The sequence below is a fragment of the Oryctolagus cuniculus genome, chromosome 9 (assembly GCF_051225735.1).
Source record: "Oryctolagus cuniculus isolate XC-2025 breed Fujian yellow rabbit chromosome 9, ASM5122573v1, whole genome shotgun sequence".
Lineage (NCBI taxonomy): Eukaryota > Metazoa > Chordata > Mammalia > Lagomorpha > Leporidae > Oryctolagus > Oryctolagus cuniculus.
Window position 1 is genome coordinate 63099168 of NC_142875.1, and position 22739 is coordinate 63121906.

General features: G+C 38.3%; 1 protein-coding gene across 3 annotated transcripts in view; it reads right to left on the bottom strand.

The window, feature by feature from the left end:
- Positions 1-22739, bottom strand: part of CCDC122 (coiled-coil domain containing 122) — a 76203-nt gene that overhangs the window by 14777 nt on the left and 38687 nt on the right. For all 3 annotated transcript variants that reach the window (XM_070048768.2, XM_089303639.1, XM_089303640.1), the window contains one exon: positions 11034-11115. In XM_070048768.2, coding sequence (XP_069904869.1) covers positions 11034-11115 — 82 coding nt within the window. The remainder of the gene's footprint in view (positions 1-11033; positions 11116-22739) is intronic.

A 22739-nucleotide genomic window follows, 5' to 3' on the forward strand; every position in this document is an offset into this window, starting at 1 on the left:
ACCTGGATCCTGGCTCCTGCCACCGGATCAGCGCGGTGCACCGGCCGCAGCGCGCTGGCCACGGCGGCCATTGGAGGGTGAACCAACGGCAAAGGAAGACCTTTCTCTCTGTCTCTCTCTCTCACTGTCCACTCTGCCTGTCAAAATAAATAAATAAATAAATAAATGAAATTAAATCTCGTAAAACATGTATTAAAACTCAAATATATACCTCTAAAGTTAAGACTCTTAGAGATTCTGCTTTCTTTTTCCCCTATACTTAGGGCATGTAAGGACCTTCTTGTGGGGGCTGACACTGTGGTGTGGAGGGTAAAGCCACTGCCTGCAGTGCCGGCATCCCCTATGGATACCAGTTTGAGTTCTGGCTGTTCCACTTCCAATCCAGCTCTCTTCTACGGCCTGGGAAAGCAGTAGAAGATGGCTCAAGTCCTTGGGAACCTGCACCTACGTGGGAAGACCCAGAGGAAGCTCCAGGCTTCTGGCTTCAAATCAGAGCAGCTCCGGCTGTTGTGGCCAACTGGGGAGTGAACCATCGGATGGAAGACCTCTCTCTCTCTCTGCCTCTCCTCTCTCTGTGTAACTCTGACTTTCAAATAAATAAAATAAATCTTAAGAAAAAGACATCCTTGTTTAGAGCATGAAATTGTTGGGTAGTAGTTATCATCATCATCATTACCACCATCATCTCATTGTCATCATTTCTCCAAACAAAACATTAAATTCTAGTTTGGCCAGCAATCCTCTTTTCCAATTTGGTTTATTATCATACATTTCCCAAAGGGGTACACTTTTTCTTTTTCTTTGCACATTTTATCATAAAATTAAATATAATCACTATACAAATTGACATTTTATTATTTATGTCTAGAAAAAAATCGCCTTGTTCCTTTATAAGAACAAGATATAAAAACAATAAAGAAAAATATAGATAAATTTACATAAAAAAAAAACAACTTTGGCATGGTAAAAGTAATTACTACTGTAAGTAACAAATAAAACTGAAAAACTAGGGAAAATATTTGCTATTCTTTTCACAAAGACTATTCTGGCATTAAGATAGCTACATTAACCAAAGGGGTAGAATAGAAAATCCAGAAATATGTCCTCACATATATGGTTTAAAGATTTTTGGCAATATTGTCAAGACAATTCAACGAGGAGGATACAATCCTTCCCACAACTTGTGCTAGGAAAACTGGATAGCCTTATGAAAAAGAATGAAGTTGGGTAGGCCCTTAAACGAAAGCAAAAGTTTTGAGTTAACAAAGGTTAACTTAAAATAGATAAAAGACCTGTGTGTAAGGAGCTAAGCCAAAACACTCATAGGAGAGAACATGGAAGAAAAGCTTGGAAATATTAGATTTGGCAAGGCTTTCTTGGATATGACAACATAAGCACAGCAACAATAAAAATAGACAAATTGGACTTCATCAAGATTTAAAAATTATGTACATGATAGGACAGTGAATGAAGTAAAAAGACAGGCATAAAATGTGAGGAAATATTTGCAAATCATAGATCTGATATTAATATCTAGGATATATAAACAACTTCCAGAACTCAAAAACAACAATAAAACCAGCCTGGTTAAAAAATATGCAAAGAACTTGAATAGAGATTTTTTTCAAGAAGGATATATAACTGGTTGTATGACATGAAAAGATGTTCAAGGTCACAAATAGATACTACTTCACATCTATGAAGAGGATTATCACATTTTTCATAAACCCAGAAAATAATGAGATTTGGAAAAACGTGAAGAAATTGGAACCACTGTGTACTACTGGAGGAAATGTAAAATGGTGCAGATGCCCTGGAAAAGAACATTGTGGTTCTTCAAAAAGTTAAACATAGCATTGCCATGTAATCCAGCAGTTCTACTTCTAGGTATATCTCTTAGTCCATTTCGTGCTGCGGTAACAGAATACCTGAGACTGGGTAACTAAAGAGCAGACATACATTTTTGGTAGTGCTGGAGGTGGGGAGGTACAAGATCAAAGCCAGAGCAGGTAAGGCTTGCCTTCTTGCTTAGTCCTCACGTGGTGAAGGGTGGAATGTCAAGAGAGTGACAGACTCTGAAATCACATGGCCAAAAAGCACAAGGGAGAACCCACTCCTGCAAGCTGTTTGTTTGATGGCATCAGCCTATTTGTGAGGGGAGCCTGTCAGACTCCACCTACCAAGGCAGTTGCATTGGGGATTAAGTTTCCCTCCCCTACATGATTTTTAGGAGAGACATTCAGACATTCAAGAATATATAACTCGAAAGCTGAAAGTGAGGACTCAAACAGATTTCTGTACACCCATGTTTATAACAGCATTATTTACCATAGCTATCATGTCAAAGAAATGCAATTGTTCATCAACAAATGAATGGATAAACAAAATGTGGTATACATATACAAAGGCATGTAAGTCAGTCTTAAAAAGAAAGGAAGTTCTGACACATGCTACAACATAAATAAATCTTGACAACATTATGCAAAGGGAAATCAGTCAGGCACAAAAGGACAAATATTATATGATTCCATTTACATGAGATATCTAGAGTAATAGATACAGGAAGAGGGTAGTGGTTGCTAAGGCTGGAGAAAGCATTTGTTTTTTTATGTGAGAGGAAGAAAACAAAAGTAAGGAGCAGGAAATTAACTCAGAACTTTGTAAACAAACATACCAATTTTATAGTTTGAATCTGGAATCATATAGATATATCATCATTTCATGGCACAACTGATTATTTTAAGGGATTTAAAAAGAACACAAAAAAGTCTGAAATTGGTTTACCATTTAAAAAACATTATTGTTTTTCAAAAATAATAAATATTTGCATTAATGTAGCTTAGGAAATAAGACTGTTAGCATAATAGAAAAATATAAATTTGAAGGTGTTAAATAAAATTATATATAATTTTTAATTTGACTTGAAATATAGCATACAATGATTATTATTTTGGGCCCCAAAATTTTATATATCTCACTTATACCCACTGAGGAGTCCTAGGAATAGAAACAACCTAGTTTTAATGAGCACCCTTAGTGCTCAGGTTGTTGTCTCTACATACTATTCCCTAATAAAGTAATAAGAAGTCCATGGTAAAGTAAGAAGATATGGAAGAATAACTATATTCCTAAAGTTGTACATATGAAATTTGCATTCCTTAAAAAATAAATTTAAAAAAAAAGGAAGGTATGGGGTCTGAGGCAGGGAATGCAGGTACTGTGTCTGGGACAACTCACAACCCTTTAAGCCAAGTTAAGTTATGAAACACTTAGGATATTGGCGAAAGGTACATGAAGGTACTTCAAAAAGTTCATGGAGAAATAGAATTGAAAGATACGTTTATTCTGATGCAAAAAAAATTTGGTGCAAAAAAATTTAAATCCATGTACAGTTTTTTAAATATGCATTTTTCATGAACATTTTGAAGATCCCTTATAAAAGCTAAATTGAAGAAGACACCACTCATCAAAGATTCAACATAAATAATAATAATAATATCATTGATTAAAATATAAAATATAGAAAGCTCTATGACTTCATTATGGTGCCTTAATAAGAAAACCTGGCCTTTGCATATTGCTAAAAATCAGCTAAAACTTACAGAAGCAGAATCAAGCATCTATGCTTCCTCTCACTGTGAATCAGGTTTTCTGGCCGGCCAAAGCACTACAACATATAAATCAGTTTCTCTTCTCTAAAATGGTACTGCTGGTGATGTACTTCATACTGTTATAGTAGCCCACAGTAAAAGCTCAGAAACTGTTAGCTTTCATAATTCCCTTTTTGAGGATGTTTTAGAGAATGCACATGCTATTACCAATATCCTTGAAATTTATTTTCCTATTCAGAATAGTGTTTGCTTGAATATGAGCAAATTATATGATGTGACTACCAAAAAAAGCCTTTGTAAACTTAGCTTGAATTAAAATTGAGTCCAAAGTATGGGATGAAATAGAACTCTTCCATAAGTGGCTTATCAGGTTATACCTTAGGTATCCTTTTCTACTCTATATCTTTGATAGGAAAATATCAGAGCAAAATATATTCAAAAGAATGTGACTAGGATGGTGAAAGACTCAAGATATGACGAAGTTGGGATAGAAGAACAGGAAATATTTATCCTAATGGAAATAGTCCTCGGTCTAGAGATGGCTAAATATTCCCAGCTCTTTGACACACAGTTCATAGCCACTTTAAAAAAATTGAATATATTGGAGGCCAGTGCTGTGGTGCAGCAGGTTAATGCCCTGGCCTGAAGCGCCAGCATCCCATATGGGTGCTGGTTCGAGACCCGGCTGCTCCACTTACTAGGCCACTCTCTGCTATAGCCTGGGAAAGCAGTAGAAGATGGCCCAGGTCCTTGGGCTCCTGCACCTGAGTGGGAGACTCAGAAGAAGCTCCTGGCTCCTGGCTTTGGATTGGTGCAGCTCCAGCCGTTTTGGCCATTTGGGGAGTGAACCAGTGGATGGAAGACCTCTCTCTCTGCCTCTCTTCTTTCTCTGTGTAACTCTGACTTTCAAATAAATAAATAATCTTTAAAAAATAGAATATATTATCCATAATGTTTGTAATATATTATTTCTCTTAATTCATTCAATGAGTTTATATTCTTGGTTATATACAAACTAATAATGTCTTTTCACATTTAAAAATAAATTATATCTGGGTCCGGTGCTGTGGCGTAGAAGGTTAAGCTGCTGCCTGCAATGCTGGCATCCCATATGGGTGCCAGTTCAAGTACCAGCTACTCCTCTTCCTATCCAGCTCCCTGCTAATGTGACTGGGAAAGCATTGGAAGATGGTCCAAGTACTTGGGCCCCTGCACCCCTGTGGGAGACCTGGAAGAAGCTCCTGGTTCCTGGCTTCAGCCTGGCTCAGCCCTGGCAGTTGTGGCCATTTGGGGAGTGAACCAGTAGATGGAAGATCTCTCTCTCTCTCTCTGCCTTTCAAACAAATAAATAAATCCTTAAAAAAATAAGTACATTTGGCCTTTTTTTCTTTATTCATACCTAGCTAATGTCCACCATATTACATAGGGCTATCTTTTAAATTCAGGTTCAAGGAAGGCATATAATTTCAGGGACTTTGGTATTCTTGAATTTATTTGCCTAAATCATTATGTAATATTAGCAATTACAACAGTTAATATTATAGAATACTCATTTTCTCTTTAGTATATGAGGTATTACACTGTGGTGCTGTGGTTGTTTATTTACTGACTATTCAGTGCTTTCTCATTTTGTTGTGGACATTATTTCTCAAATATCCTTAGTTAAAGCAACCACTGTTATACCAAACTGTATCTGAAAATTAAAGGATCTGGAACATCCTAATAAAAGCTCAGAACTCCATTTGTGTGAGAAAAAAAATTTTTGGAAACCTTTTATTTAAAGACTACAAACTTCATACATTTCATAATTACAACTTTAGAACATAGTGATTCTTCCCACCATACCTACCCTCCCACCCCTCTTCTTCCTCCCTCTACTATTCCCATTCTTATTTTTTACTAAGATCTATTTTCAATTAACTTTATACACGTATGATTAACTCTATGTTAAGTAAAGAGTTCAATAAATAGTATGAAAAAAAACACTGTTCTTCAACAGTCTAGACAAGGGTTTTTCAAAGTCATTACTTGTGTGAGAAAATTAACACTATCTAAGGCCTAATGTAATGAGCATGGTTAAGGATATTTCTGATACCAAAACTCTGAGAAGTGCTCAAAACCCCTGTGTCATTGGCTCATGAAATATTGTAAATCTAGGAGAAAAATGAAAAGAAAATTTGAAAATTATAAAAATGGCTATTTTTAGTAGTTCAAAAATAACATAATAGACAATGCTGGTTTCTTGAAAATGATTTTACAATAGGTACAGTTGTAAAAGAAAGTGTGTCATTGGAAACAAATTAGCTAAAATTATAACTTCCATAATCATGCATAACTATGCAGAAACCATAAAATAGAATTAAATTTCTCCAAGTCATCCTAAATATAAATTAAATTTATTATTACACTAGTATATTCACAGAAATTTTATGACTTCTGTTTTTAATAAGAATTTTCCTTTCTCTTCTCATACAGTCCACCTGTTTAGCTGAATTCTCACAAAGCTTATTACACCTTTCTTTTTTAAAGGAAGAAATGCTTTATATAATTTTTCAATATACAAAATACTTTAAAAGCACAGTTCAAAGTCATTATAATGGCAGCACACAAAAGCACATTTCTTATGATTTGTTCAGAACATTTATTTTCCTTAGAGCTACCTAAAAGTAACACTACATTCTCCAGAAGAGCATTTTTTGAAAGGCTTTGATCTTGATAAATGTTCATATACTTTAGTTTAAAATTATTAAAGTGGATTTTTGAAAGTAGTCAAGGAACAACTAATTTTCATATTCTTTTATAAATGACAAATGAATTATCTTCTTGTTTATTTTTTAATTTTTAAACATTTACTTATTTGAAAGGCAGAGTGACCAGGAGAGAGGGGGGAGAGAAAGAGAGAGAGGGAGGGAGAGAGAGATCGATCTTCCATCTACTGATTCACTCACTAATGGCCACAATGGCCAGGGCTTGACCAGGCTGAAGCAAGGAGCCTAGAACTCTATCCGGGTCTCCCATGTGTGGCAGTGGGCCATCCTCCACTACTTTCTGAAGGCACATCAGCAGGGAGTTGAATGGGAAGTGCAACAGCTGGCACTTGAATCATCATTCCAATATGGGATAATGCTGTCACAAATGGCAGCTCGACCTACTGCAACACAATGCTGGCCCCATGAACTATATTTTATTTGATATTATCCTATGTCAAATCAAATTCAATAATATCCATAATATTTAGTACTTAATATCCAATATTTAAAAGGTTAAGGTACCTGGGCAACCAACCCTGACAAGCTTGACTCACTGAAGCTCCTCAAAAGGCCCCACCCACCTTCAGTGAGCACCAGAATGCAGCCATGCTGCATACCCTGGGTGGTTTGGCCCACAGATGCCCAGGGAAGTGGATAAGCAACTCTATCCACCCACCCACAACCCTGAAGGCAGTTGAGCAGCCTTTCCTGAGTAGTGTGGGCCACTGAAGCCCTCAGAAAGCAATCAGAAAATACTCCCTATACCTATACCTATTCCTCAAGAAGCAGATGCACAGCCTGTTCTCAGCTCACTCTGTGGAGGCCCTAAAAAGCATACTGCCCACCCACTCGGTCTCAGGAGTCAGATGGCCAGACCTCCCAAGCAGGGTGGAATCTGTCAAAGTCACTTGTGCAGTCCTTGGACTCTGACACATGCCTCTCGGATTTATTGGTGTGACTCAGGCCCATGTGGCCCTCAGACACAGATAGGCACCCCACTCTGCTGCCAGGTATGCTGTTCCACACCCATCTGGGACTGATAAGATGATCCTGCCCTCACATGACTCATGGAATGGACAGGCACTCCATATCAACCTCAGGATGCAGTACACCCAGAACTGCCAGCAAACCTTATCTGCCTAAGGAAACAGCATCCCATTCGACTGTGCAATCCCACAATTCCTATGCCACTGAAACACCAGCAGACATTACCATTGTTGATTGTAGCTGAAGAATCCGCACAAACACTACACTAACGGGCCCATCTGGAACCAAAGCCAACACAAGATATCCAACCAACACCCTAGGACACATTGCCAGTAAAAGATCTTTTACTATCAAATCCACCCTATAAGTTGAATAAATCATTAGATCACAAATACCAACATATGGGTGCAAGAAGCATGAAAAACAAGGTAACCACGTCAGGCAATCCATTCAAAAGAATGACTTTAAGGAAACATAATGAGATACAAGAGAATACAGACAGAACAGTTTAACAAAATTAGGAAGATAAATCATGAGATAAATGAAATATTCAGCCACTAGGGAGTGAACATAAAGGAGAACCATTCCTATGTCTTAGAGCTAAAGACTAGTATGACGTAAATACTGTTGGTGAGAGCCTCAACGTCAGAATTGAGCGGTCAGAAGAATTTATGAGCTTAAAGGCAGATCTTAAGAAAAAACACTGTCAGATTTAAAAAGAAGAAGAATAAATGAAAAATAACAAAGAAAGCCATTGAGCCTTAATAGAACACAATTAAGTGAGCAAAAATTCACATTATTGGATGTTCCAGAAGAAGAGGAGAAGGGAAAAGTCACAGGACACCTATTCAAAGAATAATTCTTGAAAAAGTTTTAAAACCTTATGAAAGATTCAGATTCAGACAGTTCAAAGGACCCCTAAAAGATTCAACCAAAAAGGATCCTTTATGAGACATGTTATAGTCAAACTGTCAAAACTGCTGGATGAAGAGAGAATTCTAAAAACAGAGAGGGAAGTGCCAAGGTACTTACAAGGGAATCCTAGACAATTCTCAACAGAAACTTTGCAGGCAGGAGAGGAAGGCTGATCTATTCAGTCCTGAAAGACTGACAACTAAGAACACTACACCTAGCAAAGCTGTCCTTCAGAAATGAAAGAGAACTAAGGACTTTATATGACAAGCAAACACTTATAAGTTTCATCATCATTAGACTGACTCTTACTGAAACAAAAAGATGATAACTATCATCATGAAAACATGAGAAAGTATAAAACTTAACCATAGAACAGATACAGAAAAAAGAAATAAAAAAAGTCACACCATGTCAACACAGAAAAGCACCATGCCACAAAAATGAACATCAGAGAAAGGAACAATGGATATATAAGATAATCAGAAAAATATTAATGACAGGAATATGTATTCATTTATCAAGAATACCTTGAGTGTAAATGAACTAATTTTCCCTATTGAAAGATACAGACTGGCTGAATGAATAAGAAAACAAACCTGACAAAATGCTGCTTACAAAAACTCACTTTGGGGGCCGTGCCGTGGTGCCGTAGGTTAAAACCCTGGCCTGAGGCACTGGCATCCTATATGGGCGCCGGTTTTGGTCCTGGCTGCTTCTCTTCCAATCCAGCTCTGTGCTGTGGCCTGGGAAAGCAGCAGAAGATGGCCCAGGTCCTTGGGCCCCTGCACCCACATGGGAGACCAGGAAGAAGCTCCTGGCTCCTGGCTTTGGATCAGCGCAGCGCTGGCCGTAGCGGCCGTTTGGGGAGTAAACCAACAGAAGGAAGACCTTTCTCTCTGTCTCTCCCTCTCACTGTAACTCTACCTCTCAAATAAATAAATAAAATCTTCAAAAAAAGAAAACTTACTTCGCCAGTTAAGACACACATAGACTGAAAGTAAAGGGATGGATAAAGACATACCATGCAAATGGAAACCAAAAGCAAGCAGGAACAGCTATGCTTGTACTAGCATTAGGAAATAATAGATTTTAATTTAAAAACTGTAAAACAATAAAAAAGAATTTTATTATTTTTAATGCTAACTAATGGTATACCCTTATTATACTGAATACATGGAATGAAGTTAATGCTATATCTCTATTGATGTACTAATACATGGAATAAAGGTTGTACCTTTTGGCTTCCTTTTTTATGTAAAGCAAACAAATCATATCAAAATTATACCAAATGAGACAGTGATTAGATTTCGAAGGTGCTGAGTGGAATTGCTCTGGGGTGAGGGAGAAACAGGAGTAAATAGTCATCTCTTGAAAACAGTGTTCAGTGTGTGAATGTTTTTGCAAGGTGACTTAGCATAGGATTCCCAGAAGTAGTCTCTGAGATTAAGAATCTTCAGCAAGTGATTTAATATTGAAGCCTTCCCAGGAGAAACTGGTAAGAGTAGCAAGACAAGAATGAGAAAAGTAGCTGTGTAAGACTGAAATACCAGGAAAAGGCCTTTAAAAATTATTTTACTTATTTGGCCGGTGTCGTGGCTCAATAGGCTAATCCTCCGCCTTGTGGCGCCGGCACACCGGGTTCTAGTCCCGGTCGGGGCACCGGATTCTGTCCCGGTTGCCCCTCTTCCAGGCCAGCTCTCTGCTATGGCCAGGGAGTGCAGTGGAGGATGGCCCAAGTGTTTGGGCCCTGCACCCACATGGGAGACCAGGAGAAGCACCTGGCTCCTGCCTTCGGATCACCACAATGCACCAGCTGTGGCAGCCATTGGAGGGTGAACCAACGGCAAAAGGAAGACCTTCTCTCTGTCTCTTTCTTTCACTGTCCACTCTGCTTGTCAAAAAAATTATTTTACTTATTTGAAAGTCAAAGACAGAGAGGGAGAGAGAGAGAGAAAGAGAGCTGGAGGAGACAGAGATCTCCCATCTGCTGCTTCACTCTCCAAATGCCTTCCTTTCCAGGGTGGCAAACCTTCCAAAGACCATCTAGTGCAGGGGCATCTGGAGGCAAAATCATGCTTCAGTTGGGAAAGGGTTACTTGAAAAGAACAAAGGAAAAGTCTGAAAGGATCTGGCAGGGTATTGACCGTGTCTATCAAATACAACAGAGAAAGCTTTTCTTTGTGAAGCATTTTAAAGTAAGGAGAAGATAGATTCTCTTGTATACCAGTTACAAATAAAGAGATTGCTTTCAATGTTTAGAATTTCATATTAGACTAGTGGATAATGCTTTGAAGTTATAATAAAAATGGGAATTGTAACCTATGGTTGTACAGAGACTGAAAAGGTTAAAATCTGAATGAAGTGACACTTTTGATGGAAGAGATGAAAGAAACATGAAGGAATTAAACTAATCATCAGTAAATTGTGCATAGGCAAATTGCATTGACAGATTAATTGAGACTGGAAGACTTTGAAGATGAATAATCTAAATTAGTGAAAGGTAAAAAAGTATTTCTGAGACTTTTTTATACAAATCTTTATGAATCACAAATTAAAATTAAAGTAGTATCAACATTATTCAATAGCCCAACAAAGTCAACGTTACATCTAAGGAATGACAGACACTTTGAGACTTATTATATAAAGTCTCTGGAAAGGATGGCTGAACTGGAATAATAAGAAATTTTCAACCAAGTACATGTGCTGACATCTGGCTGGATGACTGTGCATGAGTTAGTTTGGCTAGGTCACTGGGGATGAAACAACTCACACAAACTGTAGACTCTGTTTTCTTCCAAAGAAGCACAGTGAATTTTGAGAAAGACAGTCTTGAAATCACCCAGAGGAAGCTTCTGCAATACAAGCACAGGGATTACGTGTGTTTATTCTATGTAAGATAATGTAATGAATAATAGACAATAAAGTAGGTGTCTTGACTTATTTTAAACAAAACCCATTTGAAGATTTATCTTAGACTACCAGTGTATTATCACTGCTGCTAAATTATCTTGTGCTATGAGATTGAGCAGTGTTAGAAAATTTTGGTAATTTAAAGGCTTTCTTTCAATTTTGACATGATTTTTTATGCCAGAGAGCTTTCTGGGTAAGAAGGCTTTTAAAACTATTTATCACATGAACTCTAGTTTTGCTTTTGAAATAACATCATCGCATTAATTAAGAGGTTGAAGTCTCATTACTTCATGTCTGTCTTCACTGCATTATGTAAACAGCAACCCTGTCATTACCAAATCATATGCTATTTTTATTTTTCTAACGATCTAGAGCTTGCAGCCATTATTTAAATGGAACATTGCAGAAAAGAAAAAGCAATTTGGAGTATCCCATTCTTAGCTATGTATTGTGTAAATCTATTCTGTTATTAGTATCTGTTTCAATTTATTTTTCCTCGTTTTGGTCATAGTTCAGTACATTCAAGAAATAGTGTTATATGGCAGCTAATGTGATATAGAAGACCTATTCCTTACACTGCCAAATTTATCAACAAAGAAAAAATACTTTTCTTAGAAACACATTACAAATCCATATAAAAAGTTATTTTTGACAGGCTTATAACTTTTAGCTTCTGGTCATTAGCTTGAGTAATGAAAAATAAAATATTCATAATATTGAAAATATGAGCAACTAAAATATGAGAAGTTCACAAATTAAAACTCATGTTCTTTTGAATTACTGACTACTTCACCAGTAATCTGAAATCACCATAGTATTAATATAGCCCTTTAATAATTTTATGGATGAACAGTGAATTCCATGTTCAATGTAAAATAATATAAGAACTTAAAGGTTTTAATTGCAATCTCCCATGTGAACTCTAAAAGTTTCCAAATCAATCTTTATAAATAGGATTCCATTTTTCTTAGCCAAAATTTTTTATGATTTTTTTGTTTATTTATTTGAAAGGCAGAGTTTCAGAGAAAGAGAGAAGGAGAGACAGAGAGCTCTTCCATCTGCTAGTTCACTCCCCAGCTGGCTGCTATGGCAAGAGCTGGGCCAGACTAAAGCCAGGAGACAGGAGCTTCATGTGGGTCTCTCAAGTGGGTGACTGTCGCTCCCCCTCTTCACGGAGGAACGGCACTAAACCCTGCCTAGGCTTCATATCCGAGTCACGGCACCATTATGTCGCTCCCCCTCTTCGTGGAGGAACGACACAGGACCCTGCGCTGTTTTTTTGTCTGCTCGGCCCTTCCCGGGTTTGCTGCTGGTTCTTCCCAGGTTGGCTGCTGACCCTTCCACCTCCGTGGAAGGGCGGTTCCCCCTGCCACTTTCCCCACTTCCGCGGGGGAGCAGCACACCGCCGGCCGGCTCTCTCGGGGGCTGCACAGGTGTTCCCCTTAGATGTTCCTGGTGCATGCCGTTTCTCTCCTCCTTTATAGTCCTCTTCCACTAATCCCAACTCTGCTACCCACATGCCGAGTATGCTGCTCTCCTCCAATCAGGAGCAGGATCAGCTCCTGCAGGTCATCACTCAAGTTGGCGAGAGACAGCTGCGTAGAAGCTGTTTACTCCTCTCCCAGCGCCATATTGTGGGAGAGCAGATGCATAGAATAGGTCTTAATTCGAGTAACTTAGTCTAGTCCGAGTTGCTCCCCACAGGTGACAGGAGCCAAAGTATTCAGACCATCTTCTACTGCCTTCACAGAAGCATCAGCAGGGAGCTGGATTGGAAATAGAGCAGCCAAGACATGAACTGGTCTCATACCACAATGCCAGCCCCCAAAATATTCTTCCAACACTGCTCCACATGTGGTATTCCCTATAAATTGAGTGGCATTCATTTTTTAGGATGTGTTTGTTTATCTGAAAGTTTGAGAGAGAGAGAGAGAATCTCTTCTATCTGCTGGTTCACTCCCCAAAAGACCACAACGCCCAGGGCTAGGCCAGGCTGAAGCCAGGAGCCAGGAAATTCTTCTGAGTCTCCCACACAGCAGCACAGTTACCTGGTCCATTTTCCTCTGCTTTCCTAGGTACATAAGCAGGGAGCTGGATCAGAAATGGAACAGCTGGTATTTGAACCAGTACCCATTTGAGATGCCAACATTACAGCCCATGGCTTAACCTGCTGCTGCACCACAGCACCAACACCTATTTACTATTCATTTCTAACCATAAAATTTCTTTGATTAAATCAATATTATGCTTTATAACTTATCAAAATAAAGATTAATACAGAAATAATTGTTTACAGTGAAATTGAGGTTTACCTTGGGAATCATTTTCTTGTAGTGCCATGTAGCTAAACTAGGACTTTGAATTTTAACTTTGCCCATCATGACCTATGTGATGAAATCTTAGGCAAGTTACTTAACTTGCAGACACCTCAGTTTCCCCATCTGTAAATCAAGTATAATATATACTTTACACCATTATTTTGAGAATTCAATGAAATAATATATACATTGCTAAATGGGACACAATATAATTATCCAGAACATTCCTATTGCTTAGTATTGTTTCATATTTGCAGTATTTGAAAAATAGTATGATTAATAAATTGAGTAATAGTATGTATGACAGTAACAATAAATAGTATGATTAATAAATTGAGAAACAGATATGGTATGACATATAACATGTAGATCATTTATATTGACCATGAAGGTGCCCATGATGCCTAATTTGATTAGCTGATTAGCTTTACTGTGTACAATCTGATTTTCCATATTTATTAAGATATGGCTTACAAGTAGGTATCAATTTCTTTATATTGGTCAACTATAACTTGCCCATAAGTTACACATTTAGTAAGTAATATTTTGAGATCTTAACTGTGGGTTTTATCCTCCTAGTTTTCCCTGGCACTAGTTATCTTTTCTTAATTATTTACATTTCCTCATCACTCCTGCATCTAGCAAGACAGGATCAGGAAAGATACTGCTGAAAATTTAGAAGTCATGAATCAGCTCTGAGCTTCATATTAGGCATTTTAAAAGTCTATAGTAGAAAGAATATTCTTGAAATAACAGCTTTTCTTTGCAGAAAATTGGGTGTTGTGAAAGATAAAAACTGCTGTGGGGCCAGTGTTGCATCACAGCAAGTTAAACCACCTCTTAGGAGCCTGTATCCCATATGAGAGTGCTGGGTCAAGTACAAGCTACTCCACTTGGGTTCCCACTTACTGCCAATGCATGCTGGGTGGCAGGAGAGGATGGAGCAAGTGCTTAGACCCCTGCCACCCACATGGAAGACCCAAATGAGTTGCCTTTTAAGTAGATGAAAATAAATAAACATTAATATTTTCTTAGCTGTTGACAGTCATAAGAACATTTAAAGATTTAGTTTATAACAGAATTCATACTGAGGAACAATACATGGATAGACTAAAAGTTTCTAAAGAAAAAAGTTGGTCAGCATATAAAGAGAATTAAATGGTACTAGAAAAGTCCTTGTGATTGGGGTGGAGCCAAGATGGCGGAATAGTGAGGGCGCACACTGATAGTCCAGGAAAAGATAGTTTAATAAAAGTGGAGTTACTGTAGCCACAGGAAAAGGCTCAGGAAAAAATTGCAGAGGAAACTCTTCCGGATCTAGTGGATATGACACAGAGGACCTACAGGGAGAGCAAGGTCGCCCATTGCGTGGAAGCCGAGCCGCGCCGCCGCAGAAGCGAGCCGCAGAAACTGCACCATGGCAGAAGCTGAGCCGCAGAAGCCATGCCGCAGAGTCTGCGCGCCAGCGCTGGAAGGGGAGGTGAGATAAAAACCTCGGTAACCTAAGACATTGGCAGGGAAAGGCAGAAAGAGCCTAGAGGGAATGAAAGCCCCACTGGGGAAAGTTCACCAGGCAGACTGGAGGAGAGAAAAAACGAACAAATAAGGGGAACTGGCAGGGACATTAGCCTCTCTCTCCACTCACCTTACAAAGCAGAGCAAGACAAAGAGCAGGCGCCATTTTACATACGTAAAGAGGCACTGGCCATTAGCCAAGCAGAAAAACCTGACTCTGGTGGGGAGAAATAACAGGAGGTTAAGACTTAGTTAGTGAAAGTGAGGAGCTAACGAACTGAGACTGTGAAAATCTGAGGGGAGGGCGAGAGAACTCACCGAGTACACAAACTCGGTAACTTGGGCAAACTGGTGAGAGACTGCTGAGAAATTTGAGACCACACTAAGGGATGCATAAACTCTTTGTGTGGTCCCAGGGTAACCAGACAAATACCCACAGGGGCCAGATTTCATACATCAGCTACCCTCAATTCCACTCAGCTGGGTGGAATTACTTCCCAACTGAGTCAGAAAAAAAGAAAGAGAGAGAGAGAGAGCAAGCAAGCAGGAGAACAATCTGGGTGAGTCACCTCTGGCACACCCTTAACCCTGAAGAACCAAACAGAGCTCTCTGGCCACCCCCATCACAGCCTCTAAGGATCCATCAAAAGCAGACAGTCCACTTAATCTAGAGTCACAGTATAATGAGAAGAAACCAAAGAATATCTCCAATATGCCAAACAACATACGCAGAAACCGAGGTAACAAGAACAAGAAAGACACTATGACGCCCACAAATGAAATAGACATCCCAATTCAAGATTATGAAGATGATGAGATAGAAGAAATGCAAGAAGCAGATCTCAAAAAATTGATAAGAACATTAAGAAGTATTCAAAAACAAATTCCTGAACTACAGAAATCCTTAATGGACAAGATAGAAAATCTCTCTCGTGAAAATGAATTATTAAGGAGGAATCAAAATGAAATGAAACAACTAGTAGAACATGAAACTGTGATAGTGATGAGAAATCATAATAAAATGAAGAATTCAATTGATCAAATGACAAACACATTAGAGAGCCTTAAAAACAGAATGAGTGAAGCAGAAGAGAGATTATCGGACTTAGAAGACAGAGAACAGGAAAGTATACAGTCAAACCAAAGAAAAGAAGAAGAAATTAGAATCTAAAAAATATTGTGGGGAATCTTCAGGATACTATTAAAAAACCCAACATTCGGGTTCTAGGAGTTCCTAAAGGCATGGAGAGGGAGAAAGGATTAGAAGGCCTTTTTAGTGAGATACTAGCAGAAAATTTCCCAGATTTGGAGAAGGACAGAGACATCCTAGTACAGGAAGCTCATAGAACCCCTAATAAACATGACCAAAAGAGATCCTCACCATGACACGTTGTAATTAAACTCACCGCAGTGAAACATAAAGAAAAGATCCTAAAATGTGCAAGAGAGAAACGTCAGATTACTCTCAGAGGATCTCCAATCAGACTCACAGCTGACTTCTCATCAGAAACTCCACAAACTAGAAGGGAATGGCGAGATATAGCCCAGGTACTAAGAGAGAAAAACTGCCAGCCTAGAATATTATACCCTGCAAAGCTCTCATTTGTGAATGAAGGTGAAATAAAGACCTTTCATAGCAAACAGAAATTGAAAGAATTTGTTGCCACTCGTCCAGCCCTGCAAAAGATGCTTAAAGATGTGTTACACACAGAAACACAGAAACACGGTCATCAATATGAAAGAAGGTAAACGAAGGAAACCTCACAGGAAGTTCAAAACATATATTAGAAAATATCTTTGGCAAATAGCAGGGCAAAGTTACTACTTATCAATAGTCACATTGAACGTTAATGGCCTGAACTGTCCAGTTAAAAGACACCGATTGGCTGACTGGGTTAAGGAACAAAACCCATCTATTTGCTGCTTACAAGAAACACATCTTTCCAGCAAAGATCCATACAGACTGAAAGTGAAAGGCTGGAAAAAGATATACCATGCAATGAAATGAAAAAAGAGTAGGCGTAGCCATCTTAATATCGGACAACATAACCACAAAAACTGTTAGGAGAGAAAAAGAGGGGCACTATATAATGATCAAGGGATCAATTCAACAGGAAGATATAATGATTATCAATGTATATGTACCTAATTACAGGCCACCAGTTTATTTAAAAGATCTGTTAAGCGACTTAAAGGGAGACTTAGACCCCAATACAATAGTACTGGGGGACTTCAATACTCCACTCTCAGAAATAGACAGATCAACAGGACAGAAGATCAAGAAGGATACAGTAGATTTAAACGACACTATAGCCCAAATGGATCTAACAGATATCTACAGAACTTTTCATCCTACACAGAAAGCATTTACATTCTTCTCAGCAGTACATGGAACCTTCTCTAGGATTGACCACGTACTAGGTCATAAAGCAAGTCTCAGCAAATTCAAAAGAATTAGAATCATACCATACAGCTTCTCAGACCATAAAGGAATGAAGTTGGAAATTAGCAACTCAGGAATCCCTAGAGCATATGCAAACACATGGAGATTGAACAACATGCTCCTGAATGAACAATGGGTCATAGAAGAAATCAAAAGAGAAATCAAAAACTTTCTGGAAGTAAATGAGGATAACAGCACAACATACCAAAACTTATGGGATACAGCAAAAGCAGTGTTAAGAGGAAAGTTTATAGCAATAGGTGCCTACATCAAGAAATTGGAAAGGCACCAAATAGATGAGCTTTCAATGCATCTCATGGATCTAGAAAACCTGCAGCAAACCAGACCCAAATCTAGTAGGAGAAGAGAAATAATTAAAATCAGAGAAGAAATCAACAGGATTGAATCCAAAAAAAAATTACAAAAAATCAGCCAAACGAGGAGCTGGTTTTTGAAAAAATAAACAAAATTGACACCCCATTGGCCCAACTAACTAAAAAAAGAAAAGACCCAAATCAATAAAATCAGAGATGAAAAAGGAAACATAACAACAGACACCACAGAAATAAAAAGAATCATCAAAAATTACTACAAGGACCTGTATGCCAGCAAACAGGGAAACCTATCAGAAATGGATAGATTCCTGGACTCATGCAACCTACCTAAATTGAACCAGGAAGACATAGAAAACCTAAACAGATCCATAACTGAGACAGAAATTGAAACAGTAATAAAGGCCCTCCCAACAAAGAAAAGCCCAGGTCCAGATGGATTCACTGCTGAATTCTACCAGACATTTAAAGAAGAACTAACTCCAATTCTTCTCAAACTATTCAGAACAATAAAAAAGAGGGAATCCTCCCAAATTCTTTCTATGAAGCCAGCATCAACTTAATTCCTAAGCCGGAAAAAGATGCAGCATTGAAAGAGAATTACAGACCAATATCCCTGAAGAACATAGATGCAAAAATCCTCAATAAAATTCTCGCCAATAGAATGCAACAACACATCAGAAAGATCATTCACCCGGACCAAGTAGGATTTACCCCTGGTATGCAGGGATGGTTCAATGTGTGTAAAACAATCAATGTGATACACCACATTAACAGACTGCAGAAGAAAAACCATATGATTATCTCATTAGATGCCGAGAAGGCATTTGATAAAATACAACACCCTTTCATGATGAAAACTCTAAGCAAACTGGGTATGGAAGGAACATTCCTCAATACAATCAAAGCAATATATGAAAAACCCACGGCCAACATCCTATTGATTGGGGAAAAATTGGAAGCATTTCCACTGAGATCTGGTACCAGACAGGGATGCCCACTCTCACCACTGCTATTCAATATAGTTCTGGAAGTTCTAGCCAGAGCTATTAGGCAAGAAAAAGAAATTAAATGGATACAAATTGGGAAGGAAGAACTCAAACTATCCCTCTTTGCAGATGATATGATTCTTTATATAGGGGACCCAAAGAACTCTAGTAAGAGACTATTGGAACTCATAGAAGAGTTCGGCAAAGTAGCAGGATATAAAATCAATGCACAAAAATCAACAGCCTTTGTATACACAGGCAATGCCATGGCTGAGGAAGAACTGCTAAGATCAATCCCATTCACAATAGCTACAAAAACAATCAAATACCTTGGAATAAACTTAACCAAGGATGTTAAAGATCTCTACAATGAAAATTACAAAACCTTAAAGAAAGAAATAGAAGAGGATACCAAAAAATGGGAAAATCTTCCATGCTCATGGATTGGAAGAATCAACATCATCAAAATGTCCATTCTCCCAAAAGCAATTTATACATTCACAGCAATACCAATCAAGATACCAAAGACCTTCTTCTCAGATCTAGAAAAAATGATGCTGAAATTCATATGGAGACACAAGAGACCTCGAATAGCTAAAGCAATCTTGTACAACAAAAACAAAGCTGGAGGCATCACAGTACCAGATTTAAGGACATACTACAGGGCAGTTGTTATCAAAACAGCATGGTACTGGTACAGAAACAGATGGATAGACCAATGGAACAGAATAGAAACACCAGAAATCAATCCAAACATCTACAGCCAACTTATATTTGATCACGGATCCAAAACCAATCCCTGGAGTAAGGACAGTCTATTCAATAAATGGTGCTGGGAAAATTTGATTTCCATGTGCAGAATCATGAAGCAAGACCCCTACCTTTCACCTTACACAAAAATTAACTCAACATGGGTTAAAGACTTAAATCTACGACCCGACACCATCAAATTATTAGAGAGCATTGGAAAAACCCTGCAAGATATAGGTACTGGCAAAGACTTCTTGGAAAAGACCCCAGAAGCACAGGCAGTCAAAGCCAAAATTAACTATTGGGATTGCATCAAATTGAGAAGTTTCTGTACTGCAAAAGAAACAGTCAGGAGAGTGAAGAGGCAACCGACAGAATGGGAAAAAATATTTGCAAACTATGCAACAGATAAAGGGTTGATAACCAGAATCTACAAAGAAATCAAGAAACTCCACAACATCAAAACAAACAACCCACTTAAGAGATGGGCCAAGAACCTCAATAGACATTTTTCAAAAGAGGAAATCCAAAGGGCCAACAGACACATGAAAAAATGTTCAAGATCACTAGCAATCGGGGAAATGCAAATCAAAACCACAATGAGGTTTCACCTCACCCCAGTTAGAATGGCTCACATTCAGAAATCTACCAACAATAGATGCTGGAGAGGATGTGGGGAAAAAGGGACACTAACCCACTGTTGGTGGGAATGCAAACTGGTTAAGCCACTATGGAAGTCAGTCTGGAGATTCCTCAGAAACCTGAAGATAACCCTACCATTCAACCCAGCCATCCCACTCCTTGGAATTTACCCAAAGGAAATTATACTGGGAAACAAAAAAGCTGTCTGCACATTAATGTTTATTGCAGCTCAATTCACAATAGCTAAGACTTGGAACCAACCCAAATGCCCATCAACAGTAGACTGGATAAAGAAATTATGGGACATGTACTCTATAGAATACTATACAGCAGTCAAAAACAATGAAACCCGGTCATTTGCAACAAGATGGAGGAGTCTGGAAAACATCATGCTGAGTGAACTAAGCCAGTCCCAAAGGGACAAATATCATATGGTCTCCCTGATCGGGGACAACTGAGCACCAAAGGGGAAACCTGTTTAAGTGAAATGGACACTATGAGAAACAGTGACTTGATCAGCTCTTGTCCTGACTGTTGATGTACAATGTAATACTTTATCCATGTTAGAATTTTTTTTGTTCTAGTACTATTGGTTGAACTCTGTAATTAACACACAATTATTCTTAGGTGTTTAAATTTTAACTGAAAAGTGATCCCTGTTAGGAATTTGGAAAACATTATGCTGAGTGAAATAAGCCAGTCCCAAAGGGACAAATATCATATGTTCTCCCTGATCAGTGACAACTAAGCAAGCACCAAAAAGGAAACCTGTTAAAGTGAAATGAACACTATGAGAAAAGGTGACTTGATCAGCCCTTGCCCTGACTGTTGATGAACAACTTAATACGTTATCCCTCTTAGTATTTTTTTTTTGGTTTGTTCTACTTAATACTTTTGGTTGAATACTGTAATCAATACACAGTTATTCTTAAGTGTTAAAACTTAACTGAAAAGTGATTGCTGGTAAATATAAGAGTGGGAATAAGAGAGGGAAGAGATGTGCAATTTGGGACATGCTCAAGCTGACTTGCCCCAAACGGTAGAGTTAGAAACATACCAGGGGATTCCAATTCAATCCCATCAAGGTGGCATGTACCAATGCCATCTCACTAGTCCAAGTGATCAATTTCAGTTCACAATTGATCATAATGATAGGACTAAGAACCAAAGGGATCACATAAACAAGACTAGTGTCTGCAAATATTAACTGATAGAGTAAAAAAGGGAGAGAACAATCCAACATGGGAAGCGAGATACACAGCAGACTCATAGAATGGCAGATGTCCTAAACAGCACTCAGGCCTCAGAATCAGCCCTTAAGGCATGTGTATCCTTCTGAAAAGCCCATGAGAGTATTTCAGGCATGGAAAGCCAAGACACTCTGGCAAAAAAAAAAAAATTAAAAAAAAAAAATAAAAACCTAAATGAAAGATGTCCGCGAGTGAGATCCCTGTGGAAAGAACAGGTCATCAAAGAAGGAGGTACCTTTCTCTGAAGGGAGGAGAGAACTTCCATTCTTACTACGACCTTGCCTAAATAGGATCAGAGTCAGAGAACTCTAAAGGCTTCAATAGCCTTGGCAACTCATGACAAGAGCCTAGGGTGATTACTGATGCCATAAACAATAGTGCCAATTTGTTAAGTCAACAACAGGAGTCACTGTGCACTTACTCCTCATGTAGGATCTCTATCCTTAATGTGTTGCACAGTGTGATTTAATGCTATAACTAGTACTGAAACAGTATTTTTCACTTTGTGTTTCTATGTGGGTGCAAACTGTTGTAATCTTTACTTAATATATGCTAAACTGATCTTCTGTATATAAAGAATTGAAAATGAATCTTGATGTCAATGGAAGGGGAGAGGGAGCGGGAAAGGGAGGGTTGCGGGTGGGAGGGAAGTTATGGGGGGGGGGGGAGTCATTGTACTCCATAAGCTGTACTTTGGAAATTTATATTCATGAAATAAAAGTTTAAAAAAAAAGTCCTTGTGATTGGACAAAGAAGCTGACCACAGGGAGTAGGTGAAGCCCAGACTGCAGATGATGCTCAAGACAGAAGACTGGATGACATCTCTGCAGGGTTCACTGAGGCCACCTGGACCAGAGTTGGCCTGTGCTGTGAGAACAATTTAGTCTGCCAGGAACTTAGACCACTTCCCAGGAAAAGAAAACAAGGAATACAGTTCTGAATTGGGTGTTTACTCCAAGAAGACTAATTTTTAAACTAGAAGCATGTATGAGAAAAACTGGTAAGCCAGAAGAGCTCATGGTCTAAGGGAGGTTCATTTATATTAAAAAAAAAAAAACTACAGAATTTCGGTTTTCTAAATTTAGAGTTATAACTGTGCTGAAATATAATATCTACTAAATATCAGGCCTGAGGAACCTCAATTTTTTGTTTTTCTTGATTACTCTGAAAGGCTATATTATCTGACATACTTTTCAAGATTAGATCAAGGGGAAAATTTCTTTCTCAAATAATTTCTCACTCATAATACTTAAAATGTATTAAGAATATTTTAGAAAACTACATTGAAAATTACTCTCTCACATAGGAAACATTATCTTAAGCAGAT